General features: G+C 40.2%; 2 protein-coding genes across 3 annotated transcripts in view; one reads left to right on the top strand and one right to left on the bottom strand.

The window, feature by feature from the left end:
* Positions 1-302: 302 nt before the first annotated feature.
* LOC111265709 (microtubule-associated serine/threonine-protein kinase 3) lies at positions 303-9,909 on the bottom strand. 2 transcript variants are annotated; one of them, XM_022842610.2, is made up of 10 exons: positions 9,136-9,909; positions 7,651-7,750; positions 7,235-7,469; positions 6,157-6,355; positions 5,704-5,885; positions 5,053-5,277; positions 3,701-3,849; positions 3,139-3,323; positions 1,269-1,483; positions 303-761 (listed from the first exon to the last, which is right to left on the bottom strand). In XM_022842610.2, exons 1-10 carry the CDS (start codon positions 9,257-9,259, stop codon positions 579-581), a joined length of 1,797 nt encoding a protein of 598 aa, XP_022698345.1. In that variant the 5' UTR covers positions 9,260-9,909; the 3' UTR covers positions 303-578. The 2 variants fall into 2 exon arrangements, with proteins under 2 accessions (XP_022698345.1, XP_086826722.1); XM_086970596.1 differs by having other exon boundaries at positions 634-761; positions 1,168-1,483.
* A 3,036-nt stretch (positions 9,910-12,945) lies between these two features.
* LOC111265692 (cGMP-dependent 3',5'-cyclic phosphodiesterase) overlaps positions 12,946-19,325 on the top strand; it is a 126,247-nt gene continuing 119,867 nt past the window's right edge. The window contains exon 1 of the mRNA XM_022842576.2: positions 12,946-13,228. The gene's annotated coding sequence lies outside the window, so the exon portion shown is untranslated. The remainder of the gene's footprint in view (positions 13,229-19,325) is intronic.

Genomic DNA, 19,325 nt, shown 5'->3' on the forward strand with positions numbered 1-19,325 from the left:
CACTTTCTTTTGTCGGTAGACGCCAAAGATGGAAGTGTTTTCTAGCTTTTCACATAATGCTAAGATAGCAATACGACTCTTTGGGTATCTTTGAACAATCACACGTAGCAAATCAGCTTTTAGACCGCACCATCGATGTCGCTTACTATCAGATACGGAATATTCCTTGCTAAACAATTCAACTCTGATAAATCTATTGGGATGACTCATAATCGAAAACACAATGGTCGTCACAGTATATTTAGGTACTTTTTTTCATATACACCCTTATGCTATCGTCATTAATTAATCACAAGGTAATATAACCAATACCAATAAGTCAATTATTTAATTTATACATTTTTGAACATGGACAAATATTTCTATACAGCCAGCACTATATACACATCTGTTATTGTTCGGTCGCTTCATTTTTGTATGTTTGTTAGGTCACATACAAATAGCCTGCTTGTTAAAGGAGAAATTCCATGCATTGCCATATACGTTAGCCCGCCATTCGCATGAACAGTCCTACGTGGTTACTCAGCGCCGCTTATTAACACTTTACGCTAACGGCATAAGCTTATTCAGTTTGTCTCTTATAAGCGTACAGCCTTGAAGAAGTTCTTATATTTGTACTGTGTTTCATTAAATATGGGTATAAATTCCGGCATCTCCATAACCATCTCTACGGTGAGCGGTCTTTCGAGCTGTGCCAGCTCGATACAGCGTTTGAACCCTTCAGAGAAATACGTACACAATGGAGAAGCCTCATATTGGTCCTGAAATATGGATTCGTAACTTTGTGGCTTATCTATGGTGTATTATGGTATTCAGTTACTAATCACCCATGATCTACCGGATTTATGCTGTTTTTTTCTTAACAGGATAACTACCCTGGATAAATGAGCGTTCTCAGAATCTGATGTAAATAGTGATTTTCCCAAGCTTGTACTACTGCATTGGGCGAGCCATAGGATACAACAGACACATGGAAATGTAGCAAATGTAATCAAACATTGACATCATTAGCTTATATCGTGTTTACGACGAAACTTATGGACAGGGGTTATGGCAACACAATCATATTCATTGCGAGAAATAGACACGACCAAGCGCAAGATCGCTTTGTGTTCTACAGCCATGTCAAGACATGACACGTATCAATTATATAGGTTTATGTCTCACCTGTAACATCGCTACGGAGCATAAGGCGTACGCAAGCAATCTTGCTCGTACATCATTAGACATGTATTATATGTGCCAGCTGTGTTGAAATGTTTACCAACCGTCAGATCCGCAGGATTCCAGATTAGAGCTTTGTCTCTTTTACGGCTCTTGGAGATGTCGGGCTTCGGTTGAAATTTGCCTTTATACTGAACAAGCATGTTCCAAGCTGGCTCGTAAGAAACAATTGAGTCTGCTTTCTCCAACAGAGCCCAGTCAGCATCTGCGAACAAAGGATGACTTTTGAACTCCTGATAACTTTCCGTGCACAAACGATCTGCAAACATGAACATAAACGTCTCAGCAGGTTTCACGACATGATGATAGTCGCCAAGGCTGTCGCTTATCTTCAACTGAGAAGGTAGCACCAAATGTACCTGCGTTCCCTGGGTGGGGTGTAGGTTTTTCAAAATTCAGAATTAATCGGGAATAGATTGTTACAGCCTCTTGTAATTCTAGTTATCTTAATCATTTTAATATGCGTAACACATCTACATAACATTTGCAAGTCTTGAAAAATAACAAACGGTTTTTTCACACAGTTGATACCGAACAGTGTATTATTTGATGAGAAAATTAAAGCCACTGCAAGCATTATGATGGCAAAATGTCCCCGCAACAGCTCGTCCCATTGAAAATTTCCTCAAAGCAAGCATACCCTGGAGAAATTGATTCTACTGTTTTCAGGTAAAGCTTACTTGTATTCAACAACTGCTAAAACAGGTACCAGCTAATCCAACTACTGCTGCCGTAGCCGTGACTGTTTCGAAAAACTTCTGTTAGCGGGACAGTTACTGTCGGGCCACCATCTACATTTATGTTAACCAAGAAATCGCTTGCATCGCTACGCAAATCAAATTATACAGACAGACGGTAGGTTCTCGGCCAAGGTATGCATAATTTCGTTCGAAACATCATAACATCAGCGGGTACGTATAATTTCTGCGACAAAACAAAATGTTACTTCAACTTCTCGGCTTCGACTGCTTAGTTAGTTGTGCAGCGTCTTCAAGCGCTTGTGTCTAATATCTTGCACTGAATTGCACAGTGGTTTGTCGTAAAGCCGTATCAATTTATGATACGAGGCGAGAGTCATACATTTATAGCCGTTTCTCTAGAGCCAAGTTAGTAGAAACGCTATGGTAAGAGATTCAATCAGACCATGCTATAGGCAGTTAGTAGCGTAAGAAAGAGTACCCGCTGACTGTGACTACAGGTAAGAGGGGGCCTCATGCAACGCTCTTACAATGCAACCAGTAGGGAATCTATTATTATTATTGTATAGTTTGTGATTTTATTGACCTCAACCCAAATTTTCTGTCTGCATCCTCTTGTAAACCACTGACAAACATCCTATTGCCATAATATTGAGATCCTTTTGTTCCCCAGTTTTTTGTTCTAGAGTATTGTTAAAACTCTACGTTTATATGAGGTAGTTCAGAAAGGAAGGTGACAATTCAATTACGACGCTTAAAAGATTATTGCTAGCACTATATCATCGCCAATTACTATCGAGACGCGATGGTAATTCCAAAGTTGCGTTAAATTTATTTTTCTCATCATTATGTTTACATTCTGTCGCACAGTAGCCGTTTCCAAAAAGTCTACGCTAGTTTTTTTTAATTTCAGTAGTTAATTGTTTTTTAATTGAACAAATCCTAGTATTTAGCTGCTTGCCTTAATCGAGGGTTTAACTGAGGTGGGTCTTGCTGGACTAATCTGAGGCTTCTCCGATAGACCTGTGAAACAGTCTTCCCCACAAGAAGCTATTTCATTAAAAGAAATAACCCTTATTCCTGGTTATCAATTACAAATATTTTTTTCCAATGTTAAGATTTGAACCAGCAAAACCATAGCAACGCATTTATAGATGCGCATCAGCTCTTAGACCATGTTATCCCCTAGTCAGTGGTAGACATTACCATAACGTACCTTTAAGGTTGGGTCGCAGAGCTCTAAATATAAAGTCCTTAAGAACCTGGAAATTTACTGAATCTTCATCTTTGGGCCAGTCCAACTCTACTTTTCGTGTCAACTTTCGCATATCGGACTCTCTTTTCCCATTAAAAGGCACCCTTCCGCATCTGAGAGCGAAGGCCGTCACGCCCATGGCCCACCTGCGTCCAGTTTCGTTTAGGGACTAATTAATATGGAACTCATTATTCCTTTTGTACCTTGTTTTAGGTTGAACGTTCAATTTCTTACAAACCCAAGCAAACTGATGGAAAACCCTCCTTTTTGTTCTAAAGTGTTTCTGAAGCATTTATGAGTTAAAAAGACTGTTTCAAATAAGATGTTCCTATAAAACTTGGATGCAGATTGTACTTCGCCGCCGTTGACTATGGGTATTTGACGGAAAAGAATTACGGTAAGTTCTATAGGGCAGGGTTTCTCATGCATCTAATTCGTGCATAGCCACACCACGCAAACGTATGCTTATTGTAGAAGAACCAACTATATACGTAGTATCATAAAGTAGATTGCCAAGCCATACCAATCAATAGATCTTCCGTAATAGTCTTTCTTGAGCACCTCTGGGGCCAAAAACGCCAATGTGCCTTCGGCCTCAGAATCCTTAAACTCTCGATTGGTTCTCCGCGAAAACGCGTTGTGAAAGCGAGGACCAAACAAGCCAATACACACCTTGAATATTGTGACATCATTCTTTGTAGAATAACTACAGTGACCAAATTAACCGGGAAGCCAACTACTCCCTAGAGGAGCTTCTTAACACTGACGGAACTTCGGAATTTTTACCATTTGCTTTTAAGACTAACTAGTTATCAACGTTGCCTATACTGAATGTCACTTCTGATGGTCTTGTTCATTCAACACAACGTCGGTTTGTCTTAATTACAGCTTTAATGGGAGTACCTAAATTTAGATCATAGACTCGTTTCAAGCTTCCCGCTACAACCGTACAAACGCCTTTCTCATAGCACGAATGAGCACGTCGACGTTGCATGTCGACCCTCAGGCTACCGTTTAATAAAGTTCCTAATTTGTTCGGCGGCCATGTGCTTCTTCCAAAACACGTTCGGATTCTCAAACAGTCTCGCCAGCCAATCCATGCCAAGACACCATATTACTGAAAGCCTTTACTAAAGACACACTTCATAAATCCACAGTAGCAAAAGGGTTTCCTTTCCTTATAACGTCTTCTTGCTTGCAGGTCACATCCAGGGCATTAGTTTTCTTACTCTAGACTGTGAATAAATCGTTAGTGCATTCAATTCTTGCATCGGTTTTACTTATTTTTCCGTCAGAAAATAATTGAAAGAGCTGCCGCGGCAGCAGGCAAATCTTGACGTTTTAACTGATCCCGGGCAGGAGGTATCTGCTTGACAACAGGGATGGTCTACTTGGGATTTTTCCTAACAGGCCGTTAAATTAAGAGGTTAAGATCCATATGAAATTAGTCTACTGAAGGTCATTAGAAATGCGTAACGACATCGACTATCTCTGGAGTTCGCACCGCTCTTCATCTGTCGTAGATTTTTTTGTTCAGCTGTGCTGGGACGTGCTTCTGGTTCTTTTGTAGCTACATACTTACCTGAGAGGTCGTTTACCGTTGATTTGAGAAAGCTAAAGAAATATTTCGTTGGCGCTTAAACCGGCACGAGATTGCATAATCTTCACTCACATTCCAATGACGCAGCACCCTTGTCCGCCGTGGCTCGAAGATGTTTACATCCTATTAGAAACGAGCCTTCATCCAGTAGCTTCGTGAAATCGCGCGTGGCCGTTCGAAAAAAACCCAAATTTAAACGATTCACCCTGTAATGTTATTACTGAGCAAGATACGTGGAGCAGAGAATTATTTCCGTTGAATGAAGCCATACCAACCTTGGCAGTATCAAAATCGCACAGCTTGATGCGGCACTCCGGATTCATGAGGATATTCGATGGCTTTACATCGCGATGAATAAATCCCATATAATGAAGATACTCTAGTGCTAGACAGAGTTGGGCTATGATTACGGTAACAATTTGCGTAGGCAAACTTCCCGTCTGTCTAATTAATCGTTGGCAGTCGACCCCGCTAAAGTATTCCATAAGTATAATGTATGCCTGCATCGTATCCACAACATAAAAACAAGATCATCTTCTGTTAGAAAGCGTGTGTCCGACGAAATTTCATTTCGATGGATATGGTATAGTAATGCAGTATTAACAATAGTAATAAACAATAGTAAAAAAAGAAAGGGTAGTTTTGAAAACTTCATAGCCACAAAGCTATGAGTTAAAACTTAACCATTTATAGTTAGTTAACTATTAATAATCCACCGCAAGGATCTACAGTAGGTGGCTGAAGAGGATTTGGGTGCCAAAAGTGCCATTGCAAGACAAAAATTACTGCGCCTTATAAAAATCATGCTCAGATAGTTTCTTCCAGATAGATTTTCCCCTATACGACGCAATAATCATATAAAATGCAGGACCATACAACTGCGTGTTTTATCCAGTTCACTGGTGTTTGTTCGTCCTTGTACGTACCTCATTGCAGGCAAACGTCCCGTAAATGGCGACGTGAAGGGGATGTCGCGACATTGAACCCACGAGAGTCGTGTTAAATGGCGAATTCGTGGCGCGATTCTTTTTTTTGCACACAACTTTCATCATTATATCTAGACCTCTGCCGAATACAGCTGCATGTACTGTGCCTTGACTACCGCAGGCTAGAAATATACGTTACATTAGAATGAACGCGCGTTTAGCCAGCCACAAAGCAGCGCAAACGTGACCCTGCGCGATAATCGTTATGGGTTTCGTAAATTCTATGCAGGGATTTGCAGCAGTGAATTACTCGCATGCGGTATAAACGGATTTTGCTAATAACGAAGCCGCGTAAAAATTTCACGTTAACATATTCATAACAAACATGTGTATGTATGAACATTCAAGTTACAAATAAACAACCGTGAGTAAATTGTTATTAGGAACGCTTACCAATGGGTATGTACTTGGAAAAGTTTCGTAACGGTGGCACTCTGGGCTGTTCCCTTTCAACGTAGTTGTTTCGGAAGTACTCCTCATAAAAGCTTGCCAGCTTTGTCCAGTTGGTTACTTGTCGATTAGCCAGGTCCTCGAGATGTCCTGCCAAATCCGCCACTACACGCATACTCATTACCATCAGTTTGGCAAGGTACTTTTCAGTAGATATCGACAAAATAAAACAAAAAAGTCGTGTTTAAAACAGGAATAACCACGTGGGTTAGACTTCTGTTGAGAAAAACCTGCATGTAGGTACGATACAAATTTAGGGATTTCGAACTGAAGCAAGTAAAAATCGAAACAAACCATATAATCTCTGCCTTTATACGCTTCGCATAATCAATTGAAGGCTGACACCAGGTCTTCCTGGTACAATGGCAAACCAGTGGGCACGCCGAGCTTGGGTCGAGTTGTGAAAAGCTAAACTTCTGAGGACAAACGAACGTCGACAGAAAAAGAAAAACCCGGAAAATAGCAACACTTCCTAGCATAGAAAACTTCCTAACATAGAAAATTTGAGTTTATCTTGGACGTCTTGGCATAAACAGCCCTTTCGAAGCAATCATAGATAACACGACGACTCTATAATAAATATCGTTTCATGCCTCTTCCTACGCCAGTTTGTCTTGTTTATCGAAGGCTTTTCCAAACCATTTGAAATAAATCTAAACATTCACGCGCATCGACTTAGCCGAAATAAATAAACCAAAGTGTATAAATAGTTTCTATCTGGCATCGTATATTCAATAAGATCGAGTTTATTTCGATGAAATGCTTGAATCAGCCACTACGACGAGCAATCATCGGAGCCGAGCGTTCTTAGCTACTGGGCAGATCGACGCCATACTTTAGCTCTAGACTAAAGTTATAAGGTGAGCCAGCATTCACTCAGTAAATGATGCAGCTCTCTTAGAATTGTCTGTTCCATATTGTAACATTGTTGTGCTGTATTATATATAGTACCACGTGAAACGGATCTGTTAGATCTCAATTTGAACTTTTGCTAGACGAAACTGATTAACTGGCTACTTACAATACAGGCGACTTGCGACCTCGTTGTAAGCATATCAAGAAGAAAACCAAGGTTTTCAAAGTATTGTCGAACGTCGTCATAGGCGAGCTTCTCTTTCTCGAGACGAATCAGTAACTTTACTGCGCCTAAACATGACTGCTTCATAACAAAGTGTTCAAGGGGCGTCATTGTAGATCCGGGTTGGAACTCCTGCTTGATGAACGCCTGAATCCCCTGCGCAGCCGCCTTTACCGCGCTGAAGTGGTTATGTAAATGCGTTATATATTATCATCTAAGCATCACACCTTCTGCCTAATTTCGGTTGAGACGAGGTTCAAAGCATCGTACCCTTTTTCGGGAATGCGGAATTTTGCACCGGTGACACGGAAACTGAACTTGAATGAACTGCGCTTTGACAGTGTAGTGTTTGCACTCACCCGTCATACATTGTTCTAACCCTTCTAAACACCTTTTCCTTTTCACCATCATCCATTTCCCCGGATGTGACGGGGTCTGATACAAACGTATCGATAGCGGCTGAAATACATACACAGACGCACTCAGACATACATACTTATGACTGAGTCAATTTTCTCTGCCCTCAATTCAAGTGTAAAGCTTTCTTTCGCCTGGCCATAAAACCATATAGTACAATCCATTCGCCGGGTTCTTCAACTGTTGTATGCCAGTGTGGCCACCGAAAATTACTTTTTCTAAATAAATACATTTTTAAACATATCACTAAATTCCGGCGCTAAGAAGCCTTGCAGGTTTTTGGCCATCGTCCTACCCAGATTGGAAGTCTTAATGGTCTAATTAATCTAACTATTTTCAACTTTCTCACATCCGTTTGAATCTGTGCGCAAACCTCTACTGAGCGTTCTACTACGAATTCTCTTGTTGTTGACATGATAGCTTCTATGAACCAAGTCGCGCACCAGTTATATTTAGCACTAATTTTCATTGAGGCCTATGAATGTAAGTACCTATGTTTTGTGGAATGAGCTTTTGCAGTTTCGTGACATTTAACGAAATGGTATTCATAGATTGGCCTAAAGGTATATTGTCCTCATCGAATTTGTAACGACTCTACGGCAATTGTGTTCAGGCTCGAGCATCTGTCGTTATGCCTATCAACAATGTTTGCCTTCCTTGCCTGTCTTGCCTTCTTCGTTCACTTAACGTTGTTTCCTTAAAAATTGCCTATTTAGCGTGATAGCACGCCGTCGGTATCATACGATGCCACTGTTCTATTAACATATTGAATGTATACATTAGGCGATCTTCGATTGTTGTTCATGCAGCTATCTATTCCTCATTCAAATGGCCGATAAGTGACATTTCAATACGTCTAAAAATCTCTCATGACGTAAATGCCCATCAAAAAATACGATACATCACATTTGGAATATTAAATTTAAATATTCCAAATTTGATTTATCATCATTATTGGAATATTTATATGAGAGAAAGTTATCATAAGGTGACTTTAGAAATATAAGGCCATTTTTTTTTATCGTGATGGACTACAGAGCTCACACCTTTATTACTCTATAGCTCTGAGTTAGCGGGACTTACTACTACTGAGTTTCGAAAGGCCAGATATATACTAGCAAATCAATTAATGGACTGCATATAAAATCCGGACATATATCTCTATCGTGAAGCAGCTATAATGCGAAACGTATTTTTTTTTTTACTAAATTCACGGCCGTTGTCTTCACAATTGCCGTTCGTCGATGCACTAACCTTCGGCTGTTGACTTACTTTGAAGGCCGGCATGAAATATTTAAGAAAAGACCCACAGCAAGTAATGCCATCAATGTATTCGCTTTCTCTAAACACTAGTACGGGAAAAAGCATTCTATTGAAGTGTTGTTTACAAAAGAACAGTGGCTGATAGTGATGGGTTGATAACTTACCGGGTGTATCGCATATTCTAATGCGCGGCCCGTCATTTAGATAGCCTATGTTTCCTTCACCACTCCGGAGAATGGACATATTATACTGGTTGTACTGGTTACCTCCGTCGGTTGGCGAGTGCATCTCGGCCTCTTTTTTGGCCTGACAGGACAACAATAGTAGCGACCGTTTGGTGACAACTCAGTTCGTTGTTACTCTGTTAAACGCAACTTGTTGGCTGTAATTTTGGCAGATCCAACTCCCAAGCAAAACTTCAAGTCGTCATTTCGCGATAGTTCGAAAAAGCGATAATACATCATGAACGTTGTCGTTGCTCAGGCTTTGGTGTCTTTATACTTACGCTCAAAGGGTCGGGACCCCGTGGAAAGACTGGCGACAATAGCCAAGTATCAAAAACAACATGTTGTCTGAAAGCCGTGTGGGCGGTAAGGGCGTGTTTAGACGACACCAAATGCTAATGGTTCTCATCGGATTGAAGAGAAACTATTCGTATTCGCTATCTAAAACTACTGTATACGGTGGAGGCTTTATTTTTCCTCATCAACACAAGAATAGAAGATGTCGACCGAGTTAACAAGCGCTGTATATGTGGGAGGCCTGAGAGAGACACATAGACGATCTCATAGACACATAGAGGAGAACGTAAATTGAACCTAGATGAATAATAATTGTGTTCTGATCATTTTAGCTGTCCTGCACTGAACAGTTAGAAAACTGTTTGGCACAAGTTATACAGAAACAGAAACCTAGCAACATTTGGCCTCCCCATCTAGAGTGTGTTTGAAAGAACAGTCAGATAATCTGTGCAGAAAAAGCGAAGCAGAAGATGTTTTAAACATGTAAAACAGTTGGACTCTTTTATTTGTGTCGAATTTGCATTGATTGAAGTGGAAAGATCGGTCTGTTTGTTAACGTATGCTATATGCTATTCTCATTTGTGTTCTGGCGCAAAAGTTCTTACGCAAACACACTATCTTGTAACGAATTTTTGTAAAATCTTCGAAGACGAACGGCAAAGAAACGGAGCCTTCCATACTGTTGAAGTGAAATCAGTGCCGTTGGCTTGAATGGCTAGAGTGTGTAGTATAACAATCTGTCTCAGACAGATGATGCCGTAAAGAAACCAGCTTAGTATAACGCATATTGTACTTCGTCATAACCTTAACCCTTTGTGTACCTATTGATGCTAAAAGATGTAGTATGATTGAGTACATACATAGGCTATAAACTGATGCCTTATATTCGAAAGCTACCTACTCAAATAATTATAGATTGACTTTCCTAGTGTAAGAAAGCGTGAAGAATGAGATGGAAATGAAGAATGCTCAAAATATACGACAGTCCCAAGTAACGCTCAGTCATCCCCTTCAACCCAAAGAAGGAAAATAGAGACGCTGTTGAAGTTTTTATTGTAGGCCTTTTGTTCCATAAATGTACGTCTACTCCTTTTCCATGTCCATAATTCTGAAGCAGATTTAGGATCGAATACCTGACCGTGCGCTGCTTCTTGCCAATTGCCGCATTCACAGCACCATCATACATCGCTAGATGTATTAATTTCTTATTTACGATGTCCTTCGTAGTCGGCGCATACGAGACACTACCTAGGCTTGTATAATCTCTACAAATAAATATTTATACGCAACACCTGTACCCTTTGGCGTTATGGGTATGGAGAGTAACGAACCGGATGGCCTTCGAGTGCTGTTATAAAGACAGCCATTATTTTGTTTCCTAGATTCGTGCACCGTATGCGGCGTTTCATACAGACACTTTTTTTATTTTCGAACTATATTTATAATATAAATCGTCTCGATCCCGCCGACAGTCTGGCAAATATTCAGAACATAAGCGCTATAAAAACTAAGTGCAGCAGAGATTTGCGAAAAAAAAAATAGTTATCTTCCTTACGTCCTCGATTCTCTGGCAACATGTCTACAAACATTCGCTGCAAAGATTAGTTTAGGTCTGCTAATTATTTTAGCATGAATACATGTAATCGAGTTCATCATTGATTTTTGTCAAAGGTCGACTTTATTGGTTTTAACTCATGCATACCTAAGGATCGCTCGACGAAGCCTCTGCACAGCAATCGAGCAAAAATATATGATTTTCTGACAAAAAAAGAAAAAACTAATGATACCTTATAGCCACTATATGAGGCAATGGTATGCCTTCAATCTGTTTTTGAGTAAACAGCATAAGGGTAATGAAGCGTTAGCTTCTAGGTGCATTAATTAATCTTCTTTTTTCCTGTTCAAAGTAAAGGACTGCTGATCAAATGTCCCGCAAATAGTCCGCTAAACACTAAATGCGTACGATTTCACCTTCAATATTAAAATAACTATTTAAAAATGACGTCGTTTCCATAACTGTGCAGACTTACCTTGCACATCATCACTACATTGTTTTTTCAGAAGAACAGTGAAGGCCACTTACTCACCAGATTACGCTTCATTGAACCGTGAATCTCGGCTGACCCTAAGGTCCTAGTACACATGTCCGATTCTACGAGCGTTCGAAACCGCTCAAGCTAAATACGAATTTAGCCCGATATTTCCTGGCTGTGCCTAATGCACGATACGAAATATCTGACAATATGAAACAGCACTTGGCCTTTTCTGCACGAAGATCTATGAAAGTCTTCAACTCTGAACTTATCTATACCTATAATCCAAATGGAAATTTATGTTACAAATCAATAGTGTCCCTTCTTAATGTTATTAGTAAGACAAGACATTTCGAACTTCTTTATATGGTAGTGGCGCTAAGTATTGTTCTAGACGGCACTGAACGAAACATGTAACCACTCGGTTTTTAGTTAGAAGACTTGGAAAATTACAAACTATGTGGCGAGTCTGAATACAATTCTCCAAATGATCAGACGTCGCCTTTAAGTGTCGGACCATCACTCCGGCATTCACACTTCGATGTTGTTCAGGGTCTATGGGCAAAAAGCGGAAATCGCATGGCCTGGAATAATTAAGCGATGCACATCAGTATATAAAATTGTGAATTGTTCTCAATAGTTGACGACTTCCTATCTCGAAGATGCATAGAGTGCAAGAGCTCTCAACCGCTAAAAAGGAAATCCATAGAGCCAATCGTAATGGCACGACTGAAGTGAATTGATCAATTTTGTGTGTATGACTATAGGGCAAATTTTGCTTAAAGCGAGGGTAAATAAGGACACATAAAAAGAAATATTGCTTAAAAGCTTTTCCGCTGAGGATACTAGTATGTGAGTCACAAAAGTAACAAGACTAGACTTGTCGATCACCTACGTGTCAACTAGTGAAGATCTTTCTGTCAATATTTCCTTTGCTTATAAACTCATTTGGATAGTTCAGATAAGCTCAAAGAGCTCGTAATTTTATTGATATGACAAAAAACTGGATTACACGCGGTATAAAGATGTTTCTTCAAGCGAGGATCTTTCATGTAAACCAAATATTTGTAGATACTATTTTTCGAAGATAGCTGGTACAGGAGCTACACGGTTTCATTATTATTCTTGTCGCGGTTTCCCTAGTCATTCGAAACTTTTCTTTGGAAAGAACTAAAGGTGTTCTCAGTAGAATATTTTGCAAGTACACAATGTAAGGGGGACAGAATTTGACCGATATAAAACAAAACACGATGGCTCGACGGCATCTGACCAAAGATTCTGTATTTGGTGGAAGTTCTAGAGGGTTGTTTGAACCGCGCGCCACTCTCTCGGCGCAGGGGTCCTTTCCACTGAGCGTCTACCCTCTCCCTGGGCCCCGCGGTTCAAATCCCCCCATCCAAGCTCAGCACTCTGCCTGTGGGCACACAACGACATCTACAGTCTACGGAGCTCAGATGTGTCAGTGCTAATAAGCTTCGTAAGTGCTCGGTGCTATTTCTCATTGAATAAATAATAGTGTAGTTCGTGTTACCGCGCAGGTTCGTGAAACTGTTACCTCATATTCTCTTGCCTACGGATACGTACAAAGTAATCTATGCGTGCAGGGACTTTTTAACGAATGGTGCCCTGTTCATCTTTGTCTGGTCCACTGTTCCGGGTGCTCCCTCAAAGTCATGTGCTAGCTGCTACACCTGGCCAGCGAGGTGAGTTACTCCTGATTCTGTCAACGTAATTCTTTACTTTCGTATACAATCGGTAGATCTACGTCCAGTTGTTATGAACTGCTGTTGGAGATCGTTGCATGGGTAACTGACGAGCTAATCGCACACGGGCAGGACGATTTGAGTTCTGGAAGTTGAAAGCAAATCTTCCGGGCTGATCATGCTATCTCTGTGTATCGCTACTGCTTCCACCTGGAGCGGGGCTTTTGGGAACACGATTCGGGCAATACGAGCACTATATAGAACGGTTATCACTCAAGACAACCATGGCAATAAATACCTTTGACAAAAAGTAATACCGTGTGGATTTTGCCCAGTAGCGTTTACCGCTAACACGCACGACCATTGGTCTGCCTGTTCGCCGTCTACAGTGTGCTGTGACTGCGACTAAGAAATACTCTGAAGGAAAACTATATTCATATATGCCTCAGCATATCGCGGTTTAGTACAAACGGGTTTCATTTCACATGCCGAGAACCGTTGTATAATATGATCCCTTACTCGTTACTTGGGCAGGGATTTGCAATACTATGCGTCATTATGAGATAGTCACTGCGAAAAAGCTAGCTCTAGGCCCGAATACACAAGCTACGGTAACGCTGCACAATAGGTTGGTTTGGCGGTAGATCAGATGATGCGGACCTACTACTCATTCTTTTACTAAATTGTACCAACTGAGAGCGGATCGCCGACTCAGGCGAGAAGGTCATTCCGCGATTAGCCGAGGCGATGGCTTCCACTGCAACCATATAGTCGAAAAATTGGTGCACGTTAGCCGTTGTTGGGGGGAAGACAGCTTACCCCCGTACGGTGCACGCAAAGTGGTTAAGTAATGCGCAGGGCAAAGATTACTATTGAGAACGGGCTGTCAGTAATGATCTTATGACATAAATCAATTTGTGCTATCGACTAATGACGATCCGAAGAAGTTAACTCGATTGAAAATAATTCGATTGTTTCTGGAAAAGCAACTAGAAATAATTCATAAACGATAACTAAAAATGCAATACATAAGTTCTACGAGAACTATCGACATGTTAAAAAGCTACGATACATAAATAGGTGAGGAGAAATGTGCCATATTGAAATGATAGGGATAATATCCAGTGGAAAGTCAAATATGTGAAGCTTGGGCGCGGGATTACTCTCCATGGAATCGTCAACGACGGTCCACTTAATGCGCGTTAAAATACACACAAAAGTGGATGGATAGGAAAACTTTGAGCTGTATGCGAGCCAATTAGTTCTAAAATAACGTTAACCTGTACAGCTGTGTCTGATGCATTTAGGCTTGATATGTCCTATGAACTAAATTTTGACCTACACTTTCCGTTCAGCAGGTGTGAATGGGGCCCTTGGTAACGTCGACTTCCAATTTTTCTCAATTATATTTAAGCATTTCAAGTGTGTCTTCACAAATAAGCTTTATTTTACTTAATCTTAAATCGCTAGCGATCTACATTGCTAACAACTAATATACTTCTATATATCTCAGCTAATATACTAAGAAACTTCTTTTTGGCAAACCCATTCAATCTTTCACCACGAGCGCCATGGATCTTACCCTTCAAGGACAAGATTGTTGCTCATTTTCTAGGCACAGATACTTATGAATATGGTATCTATATTACAGTGTTTGTATTTTGATAATAAAAAAGTACACTCTGGTGTTTGTAGCATAGCTGAATGAAACTGCGCTTCACTAGCTACAGATTCAAAGGATAATAATACGCTGCCTATATAACACCTGCTCAGTCGAAGGAACATATTAACGCCCGTGATAAGCTTGCGGGCTGTGGCACCATGAAGACTAATTGTGGACATAGTGAAGTTCTGAGTCCGTCAACTCGATCTAGCTACGCTTATATAGTAGGGACTTCTTAATAAATTTGTGAGCATTACGTTGAACCCGAAATTGAAGTTTTGCGATCAACGAATCAGCCTTACTGTTCATTGTAAACCTATGACGCTAAAGTGCGTCGCAAGTCAAGAACTTTACACAAACTTTTTGTAGCATTTGCCGAAATTTTACTTTGTCTTGGAATCGGCTTAATCTTTGGTGACATCTTAAGTATCAGTGCACAGTACAACAGTGGTAGTATCGGTACTGTTAACAAAGATGCGATGCCAATCCGTCGCAAACGCTTCGCTGATATTATTAGATGGGCAAGACGTTGCATAGGAGCACTCCCCGACCATGCGACCTATATCGAGGACACAGCGTCATAATGGCCCAGGGCCCTCGTTGTTTATGCCTGCTGATTCGGAGCACATCGTCTAGTTGAACACGTATGCGGTTATTGCTATTGTTATCGCTACTATGGGTTCTTACATTACTGCTCCTGGGCAGCTGATTGCCGTCGTTATTGCCTGTATGCCCCTATCACCTGTCAATCAATCCATAATGCGAAACGAACAACAGCGCCTCTTCATACTTTGTCGTCAAACAGTGAACTGTCTTACGTATCGATATATGTGGTGATACATGTATATATGCACGATATAATATTCGACTATCCGTCGTCGGTCTTCTGATAAGCCCGTAATCAAACGCTAGGGAGGATGCGATAAGAACAGCGCAGGACTTGGTGGTTCGTATGCATTAACCTAGATATGCATTGCGGCTGGCTTCGATAGATGCTGGTTTTATAGGTGTACGTATGTATTTATTTAAAGGACTCTTTCTTTTTGCAGCAATACAGTATGATTAACAAGCGAAGATTAACAGCATTATTACCGGTCTAAGAAATGCCGTGAGTAGTGCTAGCCTTTCGTACTTAAGCGTAATTAACACTGTCAGCTTGTGCAATTCCCTATTACTCTAAGATATTATAGGTAAATTGCCTATACTGAGTACTGATGCAGCCTATGTTAAAATGCTACACTTGGTTGAACCTAACAAGTAAGTCGGCTTATTGAGACGAGACCTAAATATCCAGTCATATAAATAGTTATCGACTTTTACTGTTTTTTTTTTTTGTATTTGTAATATAATTAGTTAAAATCCAATTTCGTAATAAAATAAAAATATAATGATAGTAATAAAAATTTAGATAATTTGAATTGTTACCGATATGCAATAGTTCGCTGAATACAAAGAGCTGCCTAACGGTCATGTTTGGTTTTTCTAGTGACCTTCTGAGGTGACCTAACAATACAGTCTTGTTGCATTAGCCTCGAATTAAGCCCGAGAAGATTAAGAAGCAAAGAAAAAAATTAAGAAGCGAACAAATAAGAGGTTCTTGCATACGCGTTTCGCGGACGTAATTTTGCGTTCATAGACTTCGAAAAATGTTACATTACGTTAGCCGTACCTTCTGGCTGAGTCAATATTGCTATGAGCTATTTTTGTAGCCGTAATTCATAGAAATACTCGTTTTACGTGAGCGTAGTTCAGAAGGGAAACGTGCGGTTAATTTGTTCATTTAGATTTTAAACATTTACTAAAACGCTATCTTGTTCCTACCTTAAAAAGCAAAATAAATGACTCTTCTTCATATCAAAGACATTCCCCGTCCCTATCTTGGTTTGCCTACAATATCCTTGGGTCGTTTTTATACAAGAAATTTAGCCGACCGGGGCTTCGTGCCCCGTTATTTTTGAAACAGCTCGAACTAACAAATACAAAATCAAGGGACGTTCCATTTTTATTCGAATTAAAATCATGCGGGAGTACAACGCGGAACAATGACACATCGTTGGTTGCAGAAAGCCCTAATAATAATAATTACCTCAAATGTACTTATGCATCTGTGATGTATCGGCGCCTTCGTTTAAAATACGATTGAAAACGGCACATTAGCTTACGCAATGGTGATAAGGTACGAAAGACACTTATGGCGGTGCGGCACGAGCGTGCGGATTAAGAAAGGCGCGCCAGCTGAGTCAAAGCAAATAAGGTTAATGCACTACTGTGAGAGCGAAGGCAAATACGGAGTTAGCGCGACCCGAAAACCTGACTTCGTATCTGTGTTTTTAATGTGACGCGGTATAATCAGATATTAAAAGAAGTGACTGAAATGTGGTTCTATAAACATGGCTATAATATTGAACGTCATCTATTCTTCGCATTTGTCCAACTTTGTAGAAAGGAAAAACTTAAAAATATGGGAAAGTATAGTAGGCGTTCATTAAGAGCATCGCTTAACCAAAACAGAATGCTGAAGCTCACTGCCGCAGTATGGGAAGACTAAGCCTAATATACGAGCAAGTTCATTCAAAGTGGTGGATTCTACTCAGGTAAGCTACGCGCTACCAGGTCTGATAGGATAATACTCAACGGCCGAATTTGGGATTGCTTTACTGCTATTTTCTTATGCGACGATAAATAAACGGCGCTCGTGTATAGTAGGCCAACAATCGGCTCCTTATATACTCAAGCTTTCCGGCTTTTCGTCCTATTTCTCCTATATGGCGGTAGCGATAAGAGTCTTCTACGATGATCCTCTAACATTCCCTAGTAGAAATATCTCGGGGGTGTTGTACGGACTCCCTCCATATACAGTTAAGGGACATACAGAACACAATAACTAAACGCAAGTAGAAAACTCCCAACAAGAGACAGATGACTGAGTTCGTGCTGCGGCAGGACGATGAGGTTACCTGAATGAAGCAAGTGAAGTACAAATCGCCGTTTTGTTCATCCAGCTGAACTTTGCCAACGTCAATCGATCGAAATGAGCACCTCACTCCTTATGTGAGCCAGCTGTCAATACGCTGCCAAGTGGAGCTGCTAGGTAGTTTGAAAGGCAAAAACGATTCAACCACAGGAAAGGCTAGATGCTTAGACGGCAATGACAATCGCTGCTACAGATGCGTGCCTGCTCCAAGCAATAGCTCGTAAATCACATTCATAGCCTAGTGTACCTAACTCGGCCCCTATTAAACATTCGTGGCTTTAGTACAACTTTCTTGAGATCTCCCCGATCCATAAGTTTATTGTAGCATTCCACACACCAGAAGAAATCAATCCAAGCATTCCGCTGTTCATCTCAAGTCTAAATTAAATCATCTATAGCAAGCTTTGAGTGATAGCGGCCTACTGCAGAAACATGTTTCCGGCCTCTTACATGGAAAATTTTGCCTGAATTTTTTGAAAATTTAAAACTTTACTAATGATTATTCCTGCCTCTGAAACTATTAAAAACGGCTCCTACTGGCCGATCCATTTTGTTCAGTAATTTGTTTTGTGAGATTGGCGTATAAATAATACCAATTTTTGTTTTATTTTTATTTTTTTTTCAAATACTCTACACCGTTAGAGAGCTTTTGCTTTGCTCCAGATGGGTCGTTGGGAAGATATCAAAAAATTTCACACTGACTTTGGTCTCTAAAATGAGTTGGCGAGCAACGCACCTCTGTATTTTTCTTCAATGTCGCTGTTGAATTACGTTCATATTATTACAGGGTTGTGCAATGTGTTTTCCAAAAGCGAACGTCAACATACCGTATATCGAAATTATCTTACTCCGTAACCTATCGCGGAAGGAAATCTACGGATTTCCTAAATAATTTCTTCTGGTCGAATATGATTACTCAGATCTCTGACATCTCATAATTGGTTATATTTGATGTTTTAATAGATTTTTGTACATTTTTCAAGCTATGTATACTCACTTTGTACACTCAACTTGCACAATATTGATATATCGTAGCTAACAACAGACTGGCAATATGCGGACGCATGAATAGCTTTTACGTAGAGAAAACAAAGTATTGCTTTATTACTGGGTTGTACACTATTATCCAAACTTTACAACTACCAGATATTTTGAATGCGAGCACTTATATTGATCACAAGAGTTCATACCACAGAGAAGGATGGATGGCGCGATTGGGCATTCGAGTATAATTTGGGTTATAGTAGCTTCTACTCATATAGTCGGCTGAAATCTATATGGTTAGTTGAAAGCCAGGTGCACATTAGATGTCTATGTGTTAATGTTAAGTTAGCACATTATGATTACGCTGATAGTTCATTGAATCGTTCAATCAATAACGTTAATAGATAATTAGGAAATCGATATCGATCTGTTTCCCAGCTGGTAGGCCAAATTTTCATGTGGTAGATCAGGCTGAG

The sequence above is a fragment of the Varroa jacobsoni genome, unplaced genomic scaffold (assembly GCF_002532875.2).
Source record: "Varroa jacobsoni isolate VJ856 unplaced genomic scaffold, vjacob_1.0 scaffold_998, whole genome shotgun sequence".
Taxonomy (NCBI): Eukaryota; Metazoa; Arthropoda; class Arachnida; order Mesostigmata; family Varroidae; genus Varroa; species Varroa jacobsoni.